At 38.9% G+C, this 17,257-nt stretch overlaps 1 protein-coding gene across 1 annotated transcript in view; it reads left to right on the top strand.

Moving 5' to 3' along the window:
- ME1 (malic enzyme 1) overlaps window positions 1–17,257 on the top strand; it is a 164,001-nt gene that overhangs the window by 138,680 nt on the left and 8,064 nt on the right. Inside the window, exons 10-12 of the mRNA XM_027645062.1 lie at window positions 11,055–11,160; window positions 14,036–14,178; window positions 16,355–16,528. Coding sequence (XP_027500863.1) covers window positions 11,055–11,160; window positions 14,036–14,178; window positions 16,355–16,528 — 423 coding nt within the window. The remainder of the gene's footprint in view (window positions 1–11,054; window positions 11,161–14,035; window positions 14,179–16,354; window positions 16,529–17,257) is intronic.

Raw genomic sequence — 17,257 nt, 5'->3', positions numbered from 1 at the left:
AGATTTAAACATTGCTTCTCCTTTCATCTGCTTTCTGTAGTGTTTCAACCAGTTCTAACCAAAGAAAATTAACTTTGGAACTTTTGTTGACCTAACTGCAGTTTCCACCTTTTTCTTCTTACCCCACCCTCAAAAGTTGCCACGAAGTCACTTATCAGGCTTTTGTTGCTGAATTTTGTCCTTTGTGGCTTTTTAATTTTAATTCAAGTGCAGCTGTGTTTTCATTTTCCTGTTGATTTTATTCCCACCTCCCCCTCCATGGGAACCATCTGTTTTCATTAAACCAAGTCTGATGACCAACTTTTCTGCTATGTTGTGGTGAAAGAGCTGGTGATGAAGGCTGTGTTTGTTTTGCTGCCTATAGTTGTGTTCTATACTGCATTCTAGAGACCTTATAGTGTTGTTGGTATTCGTTTGGGATTGTTGTTTGGTCTTTTCAAATTTATTTAGAATGCTTTCACCAGTTGAAATTAATTGTTTTGCAAAGGTGAGTGAGGAAGGTTTGCAGATAATAATATTATTAGAATTTTGACACACGTAAACTATGTGACTTTTTGAAACTTACTGTCTTAAGTATCCCAGTGCATTCAAATGGAAATTTTAATGTTTAATTAAAAGATACCTTTAAAGTTGCTTTTGCACTGTTGTGTAGTTGAAGATGTATCAGGTTTTGGTGGTGGGGGAAGGGTGGGGGGGCTACAGGGGTGGCTTCTGTGAAGCTGCCAGAAGCTTCCCTCATGTCTGGTGGAACCCATGCCAGTCGGCTCCAGGACGGACTTGCTGCTGGCCCAGGCAAAGCCAACCAGGAATGAGAGTAATGCCTCTGTGATAACATATTTAAGAAAGAAAGAAAAAAGTTATTGCGCAGATGAAATTGTGGCCAGAGAAGAGTGGTGTGAGAACATCTGAGAGAAACAGCTCTGCAGACACCGAGGTCAGTGAAGAAGGAGGGACAGGAGGTGCTCCAGGCACTGGAGCTGAGATTCCCCTGCAGCTTGTGATGAAGACCATGATGAAGAAGGCTGTCCTCCTGCAGCCCATGGAGGACCACAGGGATGCAGAGGTCCATCTGCAGCCTGTGGAGGAGATCCACACTGGAGCAGGTGGATGTCTGAAAAGATGGCTGGGAACTTGTGGGAAACTGTGCTGGAGCAGGCTCCTGGCAGGGACCTGTGGAGGAAGGAGCCCATGCTGGAGCCCAGATAGCTCAGTCGATAGAGGCTGAAACTCTTAATCTCAGGGTCATGGGATTGAGCCCACAGTGGGTGCCAATAAAAGACTGGAGGGTTGACCTTGGCTGGATGCCAGGTGCCCATTAAGTCATTCTATTGCTCCCTTTCCCAGCTGGACAGTGGAGGAAAAATAAGATGGAAAATGACTTGTAGGTTGAGATCAAGCAGTTTACTGAAGCAAAAGTGCAAGTCTGTGTGCTCACAAGTGCAGAGAAAAAAGGCTTATTCTCTACTTCCTATCAGCAAACGATAGGGGGGTGAACGTTGGTGAGACAGCACTGGTGCTGTGCAAGTGCTGCTCAGCAGCAGCCAAACACCGGTGTGTTATCAGCCTCTTTCTAGCTACCAGTGCAAAGCACAGCACTGTGAGGGTGGCTTTGGGGAAATAAAGTCCATCTCAGCCAGACCCAATACAGAAGATTATACATAAGCAGTTGGGACTCATCTTTAATTCTGAATTCTGTCCCATGATCACATTTTCTCTGATTGATTAATAATTTTTTAAGTATATAAAAACATTGATAGGTTATGTCTTCCACATTCCTTTCCATTCCCATATTCTCAGCGTTCCCATATTTTTTTCTGTTAATCACACAAATTGCAAAATGTGTGATGAACACATTTTGTGTCTTCTTTAAAGCTGGCATAGCTGGCATAGTGTCACGTTTAGCTATATTAGTGTCAAATCTTCACCCATGGACTTCAAAGACACTAAATTCTTTTGCGTCAACTAGCTGAGAAGAGGCAGAATGTGATTATCAGTTTTAGAATGTTCATGATGTTCACGATTGTCTGAGCATTTCAGTAATGTGCTGCAAAGACTTCTATTTTCCTTCTTCTTCTTTTTAAGGCAATACCAAGAACAGAGTAGGCATGATGATTCTGGAAACTTCCTGGGAATATGGTGCAAATAATAAGGCATTCTTAGTATTTAAAAGGACTCACTAGAAACCCCGCTGCCCTCTGCCAAGGATAGCTCCTCCTATACTGAGGATGGACATGCCGTTGGGAATGTTCCTGGGCTGCCAAATGTAATTCTCTTGTGGTGAAGTTTGTCTGTAATTTGCAAGGCATCATTAGATTTTTGTATGCCACATAATCCCTAGTGCACAGAAGAAGTTCTTTTGCATAGGCATGAATATTCTCCATAAGTTTAAAGAGTATGTCAACATGGAGCAGTGTTGCTTTTGACAGTTTTGTACTCTATTCTTTCTAGTTCAGCAGAGTAATACTTGTATCTAGTCAAGTGATTTGTATTTTAAATGTCCGTTAGATGTGTGATCTCATCCCCTGTATGGCAAGCACAAGAACATCCACTGAGGTCTAATGGTTGAAGGCTTCAGAATGTTGATCTTTATAAGAGGAGGACTGAAATAGATCCCAGAAGTTTACCAGTTTCTGTGGTCCTAATTATTTAAAATTGAGATAACCAGGTAAACCTTTAGATAATCCCATAAAATGATTCCATTTTCCCTCCTCCTTCCCCCATTTCATTATCCCTGGCAATCATATTTGGATAAGATCGTCACAACCAAATAACTGGCAGGGGATATGACCTTGATTAAAGTTTATGGTTCGGTCAAAGCTGGATACATACATAGTTCAAATCTTTGCTTAGAAAATGATGGAAGAGGTACATTTGGGATTGACACCAGAACTTCAGTGCCATATAGGTGTGGTTGCTTCCATAAGAGTCAGCAGGCCCCATGTAACAAGTGAAAGAGTCTTCAGAGCTCACAACTAAATATTGTATTATTGAACTGAATCCCATCCAGACTGCTATTTTTTTTATTATAATTTTGTCAATAATCACTCTTTAAAAAAGTTTCTATTTCATTCTAGATACAAATTTGATAATGACTTTAATGTTGACTTTTATATACCACCTAATGTTTTAACTCCTAGTTCTGCTAACTTTTAATTATTTCTAGCTTTCTTCTTATCAACAGTCCATTATTCTGACACTTCTGTTCTTGATCAGTTCTTTTATGGCTGACTGCAACTGGCTATGATCTTTTAAGCCAAAAAAAATTTATTTACATTTTAGCAAAGATGCAATGCCTTGGGTATCTCTGAGGCATGACAATCACTCAAAGCAGTATCTGCCTTATTTTACTCATGTCACATCCCAATGAAGCGATCCTTGTTTACTTCATCAGTTTTTCTGATGTCTGGGGAATCAATGTGTGTGCTTTCATCTTTCCTTTATTGTATTCTATATGAAGTATAAGTTTTGCAAAAAGGAAACACATTAATTTGTCTCTGAACTCATGAACATTACTCATGCTTGGTGAGTAATGTATGAAAACAAGTGAGAACAAGGCAAAAGGATGATTGGTGGGCTGTTTCTCTAAAAGAGACACCATCAAAATCTATTAACTTTATTAGCATGTAACTCTTTGACACTGTGTACATTAGATGTATTGATGAGATAGACACCTAATTTGGATGGTTTATGATTTCTTTCGCTCGTGCTCTGTTACTGAGATGAATGATTGTTTGGCTCAATTTTCAATTGCTTTGTGGATTTGTGATTTGCTCCACTTCTCAGATCTTATCTTCTTGAAATAATTGTCTTTATAATTTTGTCCTGCCTATTAACCTTGTTAACCCATTAACCATGTATCCTTATTTACATGAAAAGGGCACTTTATAAATTTTACAGGACTTAAACAGCCCTAATCTTCTAACAGTGTGTTCTAAAGTCAACATCAGAATTACATTTCTTACCTAAATTCTTAGTCTGAAATGGCCAACCATTATGACATTATTTCTTCCAAATGTTATGGGTTTTTTCACACATGTGATAACAAACTGTTTATTAGTTCTGTGTCCAAGTTGCCTGGTCTGGTTTTAATGTGTTCTCTTCACCCTTAGGTGTTAGATGATGGGCCTGATGAGGACGCACTGTCACTTTATAGTTAGAGCCTTGGTACAGGGATTTGGGAGGGCTTGTATGTCTCTGCTATTTTGGTTCCTAAATGAGGTGGCACAGGAGTGCCTGTCACCTGCAGGAACTGGACTTCAGTTAACCCCTGACCAGTGAGTCCATATCCATACCTCCACCTTTTCTGTTTTGCATTTTGTGACTCCTCATACCTGATGCTGTCCTGTGGTTCTGGCTAGGGGGGCAGCCTGGCCTGTCCCCTCCCAGCCCACTCTCTCTGCCTCTCCTGTCCCTTCCCTATCATGACTTTGTTGGACTCCCCAGGGGAGGTCCCTCATCTCCCAGCACTGTCTGCAGTCCCTGCCTAGAGCTGGTTGAACCAGATGGTTCATAACAACCTTTAGACCATGGATTTACTTGTGATGAAGAGATAAAAAACCATGTAGAGACCATCTCCCAAAAGGGAGATGTTTCACCACCTTCTCCCATGACTCTTAAACCACATTTTTTTTCACAACTGTTTTTTTGTTTGTTTTGCTCTTAACTGTGCAGTGGGAAACTCACAGGAAAAATTCAAATAAAATGAAAATATTTGCAGCTGGAAATACTCTACCTACTAATAGACTGCTTTGCTCTCTAGTCTACAGTTCTCATGTCTTCAGTATTTAGGAACCTCCAATGAATTTATTAATTTGTCTGTGTACTGATCTCTGTTCTCTTGTTTAAATAAGCTGCAGTTGACAGAGTCAAATGGAGGCAAGTGTTTATATAAATAGATTTGTGCCTCCCTGGTTGTTAGATGGGACTTGTGCCAGCGCTGCCTGAATATGGGACAGTGCAGTCATCAGGGTGCTCTGGCTTATTCACAGCTGCCTCCCAGCTGATGGAGAGAGCAATTCTTGGAGGGCTTCCAGCCCTGCCTCTCTTGCCTCACTGGTATAGAGCTGCTCTGCTCTTCAGCCCTGGCTCATGGGGCAGCCCCAGCAGAACCAGCTCAAATGGGCTGTGGCGTTAGACTTCACATTGGTGATATTTGCAAGATTTGCCTCCTGTTTCGTAATATCCCATATAGATGTCTGCTGTGCAGTCTAAGTCTCCTGTTTTTACAGCTGTTTTCTGTGAATTTTCTCAGGGTTTTATTGATGGGTCATTTTTGTTTGTTATCTGAGCCTCAATTTGGCTATAATATGATGATATGAGTAAGTTTCTGTGAAAACTGTGATGTATATTTGCTAGTGTCTGATCCCTCTTGATCAGACACTAAAACTAAAAACTTCAGAACTCTCCCCTAAAAGTAAGAACTGCTTCCATTTCAAATCCAACATACGAGCAATTTTTTCATAAAACTATTAAATACTGAGTCCTGTTACTTCCTTTTGCTCCTTGAATTGAAAGGTCCTGGTGTCCAAGTGACTATGTTTTACTATTGGTATTAATAATATATAATACAAATTACTCTGCTCCATTAAGGAGTATAGACATTTTAGGATTGCCAAGATCTCTCATGCATAATGTCACAATCAGAGAATGCTGCTGTTGTTTCTTTATCTCTGTACTTCATCTACTGATTTAACACAGTCCATATTGTAATTAATTTGCTAATAAAGGATTTAACTCATATTACTTTCCAAGATACCATAGTGACTTCTAATATATGTGTTTTCAGCTTGCTTTGTTCTCTTTTGTTCAAATCCAAACTATACCATAGGTTTCTTGGTACAGAATTATACTGTGATAGAGGCAATACTTTTCCTCTTCAAAGTAATTTCTGGAATTTTCACAGAGTTTTTGGACTTAAGGTTTATTAATCTTTTTGAGTGTTATTAATATTCTCAACCTTTAGCATTCTTGTGGAAGTGTATTGTATAGTTCATTCAGGCAGCTTGATTATGCTTTAAAGATGCCATGAATGTCATTGTAATACATTAGTTTTTAGTAATTTGTTAGTTAGTTGGTTGGTTTTTGTTTTTTTTTTTTTTTTTAATTCAAGCAAATTTATTACAATGCTCCTAGCAAATTACTTGTTCTATAAAAGATAAGAAAATCATATAAGAATATATAGCATGACAAAGTATAATGAAATGGTGGTTCTTTATTTCTTGGGATGCTGAACACATTTGGGAAGTAAAAGCAAGAAGAACATATAGTCTCTTTTTTTAACTTTACCTTCTTCTTTCTGTTGAAAGAGTTTATGAGTTTGTATCTTCCCCTGTGAATAGCTGCACAGGTATCATGTTAAATTTTCTAGTTCACCTGTGGATTTCATTGTGGAAGACTTTCTTTTGGGATTTGGGGAGTGTCACTTGATGGCGGAAAGATACATATATCTTTATGTACATCTACATATGTTATATGTAATAGAAAACATAATACAACTTAAGACAGCTATTGTCTGGCCTAGGTAAGTCTTCATATAGCCATTTGAACAACAGTGCAATAACATCCTTTGATAAGAACCCCTGTAAAAATCTCTCCCCTGTTTGGTGAGCGTTGAAGTCCTTCAGTGAAACAATGAGACTATATGGAGGCTTGGTGTACTGAAAAGGACATATCTTTAAGCTGATTTTTCTGAGCCCTTTTCATTGAATGAATGAATTTTTAATAATGCTAAAAGAGCAAGACAGTGGACTTAGAAGGCAAATCCAAATGTGACTGAAGATGATGTTTCTACTTAACACTCAGAGCTTCATACACCAGAGCTCATTCAAATTCTTAGTATGGAGTATTTCACATTTTTTCTTTTTCCTATTAGAAGAGTAAAGGAAGTATCAGTGAGCTGTGTGCCATGCTAGTATCTTAGGATTATTGAGATGCAAGAAGACCAGAGCAGTTTCTGATTTATGCTGCCTTGTGTCGATCCTCCACAGCTCATTTCCTAGCAGCCAGAGTACAAAAGCTGGCTAAACCATGGCTGGAAATAGAAATGTCAGAAGGGGGGCTCTGTGCTCTGGAAGATGTTTTAGTCAGAGCAGCTTGACACTGACAGGTTCGTCCATGTTGCATCTCTTCAGTGTCAGGAGGGAGACAAGACAGCAAACCACACAAACCTAGAATTGAGACTTCTGCATTTTGGCTCCATCCTCTTCCTTCTGCTGACTGACAAAACCTCTGTAATTTCTTATTCCAGATAGAAGCATTGAGGGACAGATGTCTGGAAGCTTGTACTAAGTGGACTGGAAGCCCTTAGTTTGAGGTTAAGATTCACAAAATTTAATAGTTTTTTCCTGCAAGCCATTGCTTGCCCTGTTGGCAGGGCACAGAGGAAAGCTAACCATGCTCTTGCTGCCACCTCTCTACTTAGTAGAGGGCAGAACTTGAGAATTTGTCAGTTTGGGGAGAAAAAAAATACTGCCTAAAGCACTGTCCTCTGAATTAGTGGTGTTTTGTAACCAAATCATCTGGTCTTGAAATCTTGGATGCAGTTTTTAGGGAGGTGTTATGTAGCTCCTTTAGGATCAATTATTTAAATGTATTTTAATTAGCAATTAAAATACATTTCTGACACCTCTCCTATAAGGAAAGGCTGAGAGAGTTGGGATTGTTCAGCCTGGAGAACAGAAGGCTCTGGGGAGACCTTATAGCAGCCTTATAGTACCAAAAGGGGCCTACAAGAAAGCTAGAGAGGGACTTTTTACAATGGCATGGAGTAATAGGGTAAGGGATTATAGCTTTAAGATAAAAAAGGATTCAGATTAGATATTAGGAATAAATTTTTTTACAATGAGGATGGTGAGACATTGGCATAGGTTGCCCAGAGAAGCTGTGGCTACCCCATTCCTGGAAGTGTTCAAGGCCAGGCTGGATGGGGCTCTGAGCAACCTGGTCTGGTGGAAAGTGTCCCTGTCCATGGCAGGGGAGTTGAACTAGATGACCTTTTAAAGGTCCCTTCCAAGCCAAACCATTCCATAATTCTAATCTATTTTAAAATATGTATTAAAAAAACCCCTAACTATAGAATTTCTTTCATAAGCATTTTCCAAGCAAAAATCTCTATGTACATCACTGTTGTTATTTTTGCTAAGCCACATAATTTAATATTTCATTCTTAGTTAATATACTAGAAAAATATTTACTTGGAGACATGATTCATTCTGACTAATGGGATTAAGCTAATTCAGACCAAAGCTGAATAAATAAATTAATTTAAAATTGTTTGGGATTTTACTTGGGTTGAGTTTTTTATTTGTTTGGTTTTTGGGGGTTTGTTTGGAGGGTTTTTTGGTTGTTTTTTTTAATGGTAGAATTTCATGTGTGAAATTAAGAGCAGATAGAAATTAAGATAAGGCAGAAGTGAATCTGACCTAAGATGACCCATCTGGCTAGGACTAATCTCACTAGCCTGAAAAATGTTGTAGTGGATCACATCCTTACTGTTTGAGTACTTCTTTGTAGCTAATTAAATGAGAGATGATCATCAATGTCAGAACTTTAAATCCTTGGTTGTTGCATCAGAAAGTGTTTTAACAGCTTTGTCATTATCTCAATTTTAAAATATTGAAGTACCTCCTCAAAAGCCAATCAAGTAGAAAACTGTATGAAGAAGTAACTACTTCATGAAGGATTTTGTTTATTTGTTTTGACTAAAAGTGAAAGAATATCAACATTTTTATCCACTAAGATGTCAGCCTGACCTCTTGGCTGCTATGCACTATGGAAAAAATCGAAGGTCACCTTTCCCAAATGATCTGCTCAGATCTGCAGATCCTGGAGGTGATCAGATCTACCAACCTGCTACAGCCTGAAGAATGAGCTGGTCACAGCTCTTGGAGGTGATTTCTTTTTTCTTGGTAGCCCAAGGCAGTCTCCTAGAGGCGGGGTGTTTTAAGGCCAGATTAAAAACTGGCTTCCTCAACAGCAGTACAATAAACCATTAAGGAAGCAGCTGAAGAAGCAGCCTGGGATCTGATGGTAGCCCACAGCACCAGCTCCCGGCTCCCCAGGAAATCTGTTTCCAAGTCAGGCTCCACTGAGCGTTTTGATTCCAACTAAGCAGTGGTTTAGAATGAAAAGTGGCTTTAGTATTTTGAGTTATTCCTAGTAACAAGCTTTTGGCCTGGTAGTCATAAATGCTTTTTTCTTTTTTCTTTGCTGACTAAAAAGAAAGCTTCATATTTTCCCCTGAAAACATTAAGGAAAATTCCTGCTTTAAAATGTGAAGACATCTGCTGGGATGCTGGGAAAGGGGCAGACTTCAAAATGCGTATTCATAGTGGAATGATTTGAGCAGGAATATGCCAAAAATTATTAATATTGCAGCATTTCCTCAAGGCTGAGAATTTCACATTTTATCCACAAAGGAAACCAAGGGCCCATATCTCAGAGTTTCTGTGCTATTAGCTCTAAGAGAACACTTAAGACCTGCATAAGCCCATCCAGACATAAAAATCTGTAGAAGAGAAATCTCTGGAAATTCCTTTTAATCACAGATAAGCGTAGGGAAGTTGGCATCCTGTGTGGCAGACCAGCTCAGTCAGTTCCAACCACATAACAGCCTTCCACAGCTTCCAATGGTACCCTTGGGGTGGAAGTGCTTTTCTTGCAGCTGGAAACGAAAAACAGCCTTTTCTTCAGCCTACCAGCTCTTGCAGTGGCTTCTGCGATGGGACTGGCACAGCCACACGTTGCCACATTGCAGAATTGTGGTCTGAAATGTAGCATCAACGTTCTTGGTTTTGTTAAAATGGAGAAAAAATGCCATTAAAAAACTAATCCTGGCTTACATCCAAAGCCATAAATTGAGCCAAAGTTGTTGAATTCATAGACTTTGGTGAAATTGTGGAATTGGAATTCTGTTCCAATACTTTAGTGTAGTCTTAATAAACTTGCTAAGATTAAAGCAACTCTCATTTTATCAGCAGAAAAGGTATGGCTGGGAAACCAATACATATCTGTTCTGGCTATTTGGTCAAAATTACATTTAGCAGTCAGTTTTCCTTATGTACCTTCCTATATATCTGTTTAATCTGTTTCTTTCTGTCTGAAATCGTAAGATGTTTGAGGGGCTGGAACCATCTTCTAGATTTGTGTTTGAGAAGTGCTTTTGCAGTGATGTTTTCTGCAGGCATGGGACTAAAATGAGGGGTGGAAGTGTACACATTTTAAACTCCTCTGCTGAAATTTTCAGATGCCTGTCTGCAGACAGAGCTCTGCATATTGAGACAACTAATATAATTTTCAAAAATTCTGGCCCCTTCTTGCCCTGCACTCCACGTTACCCATGGTGAGCTCAAATCCTCTTTGCAGCCCACTCCATGTCAGTGATACTCTATAGCCCTTTCTCCAGCATCTATTATATTCCATTTGGGAACCATGTTGGGCACTGGTGGGTGGAAATTGCTGGTATAGATCAGAGCGAAAGTTGTTCCACAGCTGAGTTAATTTTGTTAATGCAAAAATGGTGCACCAGACATCTGGTTAGAATTATTTTTATTCCATCCTTAATAATGAGTGACTGTGAAGCAAAATATAGGCTCCCCTATAGTCTATATACTCACCCCATACAATCCGTGTACTTTTAGACAAGAGCGAAGCTGAAAAAGCTGGGAGAAACTATTTTTGTGTTGCCTCCTCAGCATATCTGCACTCTTTGCTCCATAAATATATTTATGCTTTATCATGAATAATTTTAAGCATCTTTAAGATGTTTCAAAGAAAAAATTAATGATGCTTTCATATAATTGTTAATAGAGTGGTATTCTACAACTGTTATGAATTTAAAGTAAAATTATTATCTACTGCTTAGAGAAATAGATTAGTCTTAAATTATCCTGAGCGTGTTAACTGTGCACAGTGTAACTTTGTTTAATATGATAGATGCAAAAGTAGAAATGAGAATAGAATGTGTTAAACCAGACACTTTGTAAACTGATTAACCCAGGATATTAGGTTCCATTAAACTTAAAATAAATATGTTTTTCTTTTTGTTCCTTACTCAGGGGCGTGCCTCATTAACATCTGAGAAGCAGCATTTTGCCCACCAACATGCTGAAATGAAGGATCTAGAAGATATTGTTAGAGATATAAAACCATCTGTGCTAATAGGTAATTTCTTTGACTTCAAAGGAATGACCTTATTCTTTGTTGAATAAAAATGGGGATGTGGCTTTGTCTAAAGGCAAGATCAAGTTCCTCTGAACAGAGTTTACTTTTGTGTGTTTCTAGAAAACACTGGATGCATAATGGACTCTATTAAGCAACTGAACAAATAGTAGCTATCCACACATGTAACACTGCTTTTACTCTGAGCCACCCATTTAGAGAGAGGATGATCCGAGTCGGTTTAAACATCTGATGGAGGACCTTACCACCTTCCTAAATTATTTTTGATTTGACGTAGATGTAGTACAAACAGCCTCAAACTTAGAGTGAGAAAGCTGAGCTAAGCACATATTAAGCTATGTGAGTATGAGTATGCTGTATCTGAGTCTTTGCTCATATTTATGTCCTTAGCCAGCAGTCCTTTATGTAGATCAAAATGCAGATTCTACAAAGACTTTTTCTTTTGTAAAAGCTGCAGGATTGTGCTCTCAGTAACAGATTGCTCAGCTTTCTGTAGTTTGATTATTGTATTTCAGTGACAATTTCAGGAATGAACTGCAAGTACTCTTGAGTAATTTTTTTTATACATAAGACTTGAAGATTATCTGGCTAGTAAAATCATTTTTCAGATGCTAGAAAAACTGAAATGCCACAGTGAAAATTATCCTGCATTTTATGAGCTATCTTTCTGACTATGCCTAGACCTCATGGTTGTTGTTCAATAAAATCTGCTTTTTGACAGTGATCATGACTGAGGTAAATAAAGTTTATGTTTTCCTATGCTACAGGAAGATGTGACTGTAAGACAGAGACCAAGTAGTCTAGAGAATTTATTTAGTAAATTTATTTAGTAGAATACAAGGCTGAAAAAGCTAGAGGAACAGAAGAATAGATTGAATTATCCATGATATTTGTAGAGATAAAGGTGTGTGTATGTTCAGGGAAAATTTGCTGTTATGAAATGTGGTTTTTACTGTGTGTCATTTTGATATATAAACCTATGTGACTCTCCCTCAAGGTCACTTTCTGTTATCAGTTCTGAAAAATGAAGGCTCTTCCGTCAGAAACAGCAATGAAAACTAATATTGGGGATTTTTGGTTTGAGTGATTAGCCATTCAGTAGCTTCCCTGGGGTAGCAGGAGTAATGGAGAAATATGTTGATAGTCCTTCTCCCAATGTTTTACCTAGCTCTGTCTCAGCAAATCCTCATATACATTTCATTGCCTGTGATGGCTCAAGAAAAAGCCTTAATTCAGTTTGACTCAGTATAAGAAGTTGCAATTAAAAAAAAATAGTCCATGAGCATTTTGTTTTAACTTTATATTTGAAGATAGTTGTCATTCTTACTATTGGCTGTCCAGAAGCAATTTTAGAATGCAGCAAACATTTAGCAACTGAAGATTTAACCAGAAACCAAGGTGTATAATGGACTCTTATATAAGTGGGCCAAAATCATGACTGCATTAACAATTTATCAAGCATAAAGTGGCCCAGCTGGTCTAGCAGAGCTTTTGCATCTAAGCATTCATATGTCCATTCATAGAAGGTGAAGTACAGAGAGCTCAGAGTTGCAAAAAATAGTACTGTGTGACAGATGATACCATACTTCATGTGGAATAAGTCAGAAAATACTCTGAGGCACCTTACAGAAATGTTAGTCCTGAAGCATGACCTTCTGGCCAGCTCTGTGCAGTGAGGGCCCCTTTCATCTCCCTCCAAGGACCTTGTGCTTTCCTCAGGCAGATACCAACATGTCCTGTTAGACTGGGCAATGTCAGGGTGCTCATTTGAGAATGAGTGACAAGACGTTACAGTACTGACCCAAGTTCCAGGCTCTCCTCTCCCTGCCCAGGTTTTAATCCATTTCCACTCCCCCCAAGAGAGGGAAAACCAGCTCTTTTTCCTGCTTTGGAAAGTCAGATTCTGTGTGGAAGGCAGAATGGGGTGTCAGGCACTGTGGACTCTGAGCAAGAAGGAGAGTCCCTTCTCTCCAAGCCAGGTGAGAGAGGCCTCCTGGAAAATAAAGATGCTTAATTTTACTCCAAGATTTGTTTATTTTTTTTTCAGTAAAGATGTGGGGAGGAAGGACCTTATGCTTGGATTGCCAGCTCTCATAGATTAGTCAGAAATATGGGTAGACCTGGTATCTCAAAAATATCACACACACCCCTTTTTGGTTGCAAAGTGTCTGAGGTCCAAAACGTAATACTTGCTGTGTCACTGTGTGTCTGCGATGCAGCAGAGTGCAACCTAAGTTAGATACTTTCATGCTGCAAGACTGGCATTGAGTTCTGTGAAAAGCATTTATAAGTGTGGACAGTATAGGGACTAGGAAAGTGTCTCTGGTGAGATGAAAAGGGATGTATTAAAAGAAAAAAATAAATTGCTGTCAGGGAAGGCTTAGACTCAAAATTGGGATTATCTATCAGCTCAGCTCAGCTGTAGAAGGCAGAGACTTTACTCACCATGTCAGAAAAGACTGAAATCTGACAGACTGGATTTTGGAGAAACTATCCAGTCTGTTGCCTAAGACTTTAGGAGCCAGAGTTGCGTCTATCCTTTACTGGATTTACCTGTAGATTGAGAGATACATTTCTATGTTATATAGAGGGCCTGGGAAAAGTGAAAGGAGAAATTCACCTAATTGTACACTGTTGAATAGGTTCTGCCTTATGTTAGGGATAATACTGAAGTTTCACTGTTGCAAAATCTTTTAAACAAAACTGTATTTTAACCATGTTAGGAAAAAGGTTTTACTCCATTTTAAAGAGGGAGATAGGCAGTAAAAAGAGCTCTGTTCATTTACAAGTGACATGCGTGTCCTACCTTGAACTGATTTCATTTGTCTACTGTTATGTGTGTGTTTTTCTTCTTTAGGAGTTGCTGCAGTTGGTGGTGCTTTTACTAAACAAATTCTTCAGGATATGGCTGCTTTAAACAAACGTCCTATAATTTTTGCTCTCAGTAATCCTACCAGCAAAGCAGAATGCACTGCTGAGCAGTGCTACAAATATACAGAGGTAAAGAAAGATTAACATCTCTCCAGTATACACTGTAAAAAGTAAATCTGAAATGAAATTTAAAATGGGAGGAGGACAGAGGATGGAGTAGCAAGTACTAATCATGTCTATGTGCATAAATAGAATTAGTTAAATTAAGTAACAGGTTTTTCGGATTTTATCAAGACAATTGCACTGAATTCTCTACATGCTTGTACTCTCGTAAAAACATAAAATAGCTTTTACTGGTGTCAGACAAGACTCATAACCTTTATTATAACTGAAGCATCAGTAGCCATCAATGATTAAAGCCTTATGCTTGTTTTTGAACTGTACCACTTTGTGAAATATATACACACAATGGCATGCCTTTCATTTGAGATTTTAGAAATACTCTTTAGGGTAAGAAAATACTTCAATACATGAAATATAATCTTTAAAATCATTCTTCATTAAGAACTGGGGTAATTGACTCCTCTTACAAAGACTTCTATTATAGAAACATAGGTGAAAATTAAGGGAACTGTACTTGCTTATTTATTGTTGTATTAAAGAAGTGCTAATAATCATGTTATCCCGTAATTCAGTCTAGAATTTGAAAGGTATGTGTACTTGACTGTATGTGTTTCCTACTGGATTGTGTTGGATTTCTTGTCAAATGCGAGGCAGTTTGAATGACAGTTTTGCAGTGTTTAGAAGACAAATTTAGCATGTCTATTCTCCACTGCACAGATGTAATTACAGCACAGTGCAGGTGCCAGGGAAGCAGCCTACATGAAGTATTGGTTATAGTGGATAACCACATCTGGTAAACAGAGCAAAAGACACACTGAAGTATTTGATCTGTCACCAAAACATATAATAAGCCACCCATGATAATAGTGCATGACACCAAACCAAACAGAATATTCTTCTGAAGAGCTGAATAGCAACAGTGGCATATTCTAAAATGCACATTTCCAGTTCTCTAAAACAGGCATAGGTATTTATGATATAAAGTGCCTCTGAAGTATTTAATGATGACATTTATCACTTCAGCAGTGCTAGCATAAATAAAGGCTGGCTTTTCTTCTCCATCTAAATTCACTGCTTAAATTTGAGGGTGCTCCCTCCCCAGAGAGGCAAGCCCTGTTGCTACCTCTGGGCCACTCCACAGGCTTCCTTCCCTCCAGTTGCCTGATGTGTGCTGTGCCAGCACATGGGCCACTGTTTGAGTCCTGGAAAAAGATACAGAGGTCCCACACAAGCTACAACATAAACTGAATTAGAGCCAGTTGTCTTGTCCTCAGGACAAGTGGTATGGTGTAACTTGTACTGCTATGGCTACATTCTCTAATTCCCCCAAACAGGCTGGCTCTTCCATACTGCTTACATGCACCAGTCTGGGCATGGTGCCTGGGCCCTGTCAGCCACAGTCCTACTTGTCATTACCCAAAAATCTGCTGGGAAACATTCTAATGGTTCATCAGTACTGGCCAGTGCCTGACTTGGTGCCCTCACCCTGCTCAGTATATTACAAAGAGGGGAACCACAAGGTCCAGGCAGAGGAGGTCCCACACTAACGTGTGCTGTAGGTTACATTGTGGAGTGATGTTCCTGGGACAGAGCTTGCCCATTTGTTGTTCTGTTGAGCTGTGGAGTGGGCCCAAGGGCCTGAAATGGGGAATTGGGAAGAACAAAGAGCTCTGATCATAACTCCTCAGAAATTGCCCCATCCAAAAATGCAACACTTAATTACCTTGGTGTCATTTTCATGGATGCTTTTCTTTTTGGGAAAAAGGAATCCAGTAGCATCACCTGTTGCTATCATGACTATATTGTCCACTTTGAGTTTTACAGCTCCAGGTGCATACCTGCTTCCCATGTACCCTTCTGCTGGCATGGACTCACAAAGTGAATAATGAGTGCTGGCTTTCAGTTTCTCCCCTTCTAAATTGTATGGATAGCTCTTACTTGAATAAGGCAGCTGTTACTCTCTGACATCAGACAGTCTCAGAGAATCACCAGTGATTTCTAGGATCAGCATTCTTATGTTCTTGAGCCATATTCGGTCAAATAGCTCTAACACCCTCAGAAAAGATACTAAATAGATGCAACCCAGTTTCCACAGTGATGGATATTTAGAAGCCTGTGTGAAATATTTCAACAGCAATCTCTCATCTAACATACTTTTTTTGCTTTTCTCGTTACGATTTAGGGACGTGGCATTTTTGCCAGTGGAAGTCCTTTTGATCCTGTCACTCTTCCAAGTGGAAAAACTCTCTATCCTGGACAGGGTAACAATTCCTATGTGTTCCCAGGAGTTGCCCTTGGTGTTATTTCATGTGGGCTGAGACATATTGGTGAGGATGTATTCCTCACAACTGCTGAGGTACTGTATTCAAAATTATTTAAATTCCTTTATTTAGTGACTTAGTATTATTGAGCAATTAAACAGAAACAGCTAAACTTTATCTTTAAAACTGGAAAAATACTGCTTCCTGTGTAAGGCCTTTGTATGCAAAGCTTGTTGGTTTTTATAAATTCTCTTTGAATAAGTTGTTTTAAAAAAGTTAATACTTGAGGTCATCTGACATAAAGTTCACTTTCTATTGGGAAGGAAAAAAGAGAAAGACTTCAGTACTGTATTATCACATGTAAATGCACATATGTACTTGCATGCACAGGCACAGAGGTTTCATTTTAGATAAAAAGGAATTATTATTATTGATGTTAGTAGCTTTGGAATGACTTGTGTGTGTGTGGCTTACAAAAATTGTTTTAATTTCTCTCATTTTTTTTTTTTAGTAGAGCCATTGGCATAATTTTTTGTGGACTTCCCTTGTCAACAGCAGGTGGAAGTGTTCCATTGCCTTGTAGTTCCTTCTACTACTGTTCTACACAGTGTGATATTATTCTTCCCATTTTCCTTCCTATTGTTTTCTCCATTGGTTCTTCTCCTTCTTCGTTCTGACATTATCCAGCATGTGATCTCTCTTCCTTTATCTCTACTCAGTGGGCAAGAGATGAACAGAGAGCAAACACTTTTGGTTCTGGGAGCCATTCACCACCTATTTCCAGTGATTGTTCCAAATCTGACATCCACTGTCTTACATTATGA

This window comes from Corapipo altera, unplaced genomic scaffold (genome assembly GCF_003945725.1).
Source record: "Corapipo altera isolate COAL_440 unplaced genomic scaffold, ASM394572v1 2, whole genome shotgun sequence".
Classification (NCBI taxonomy): domain Eukaryota; kingdom Metazoa; phylum Chordata; class Aves; order Passeriformes; family Pipridae; genus Corapipo; species Corapipo altera.
This window is presented reverse-complemented; position numbering and strand designations above follow the sequence as displayed.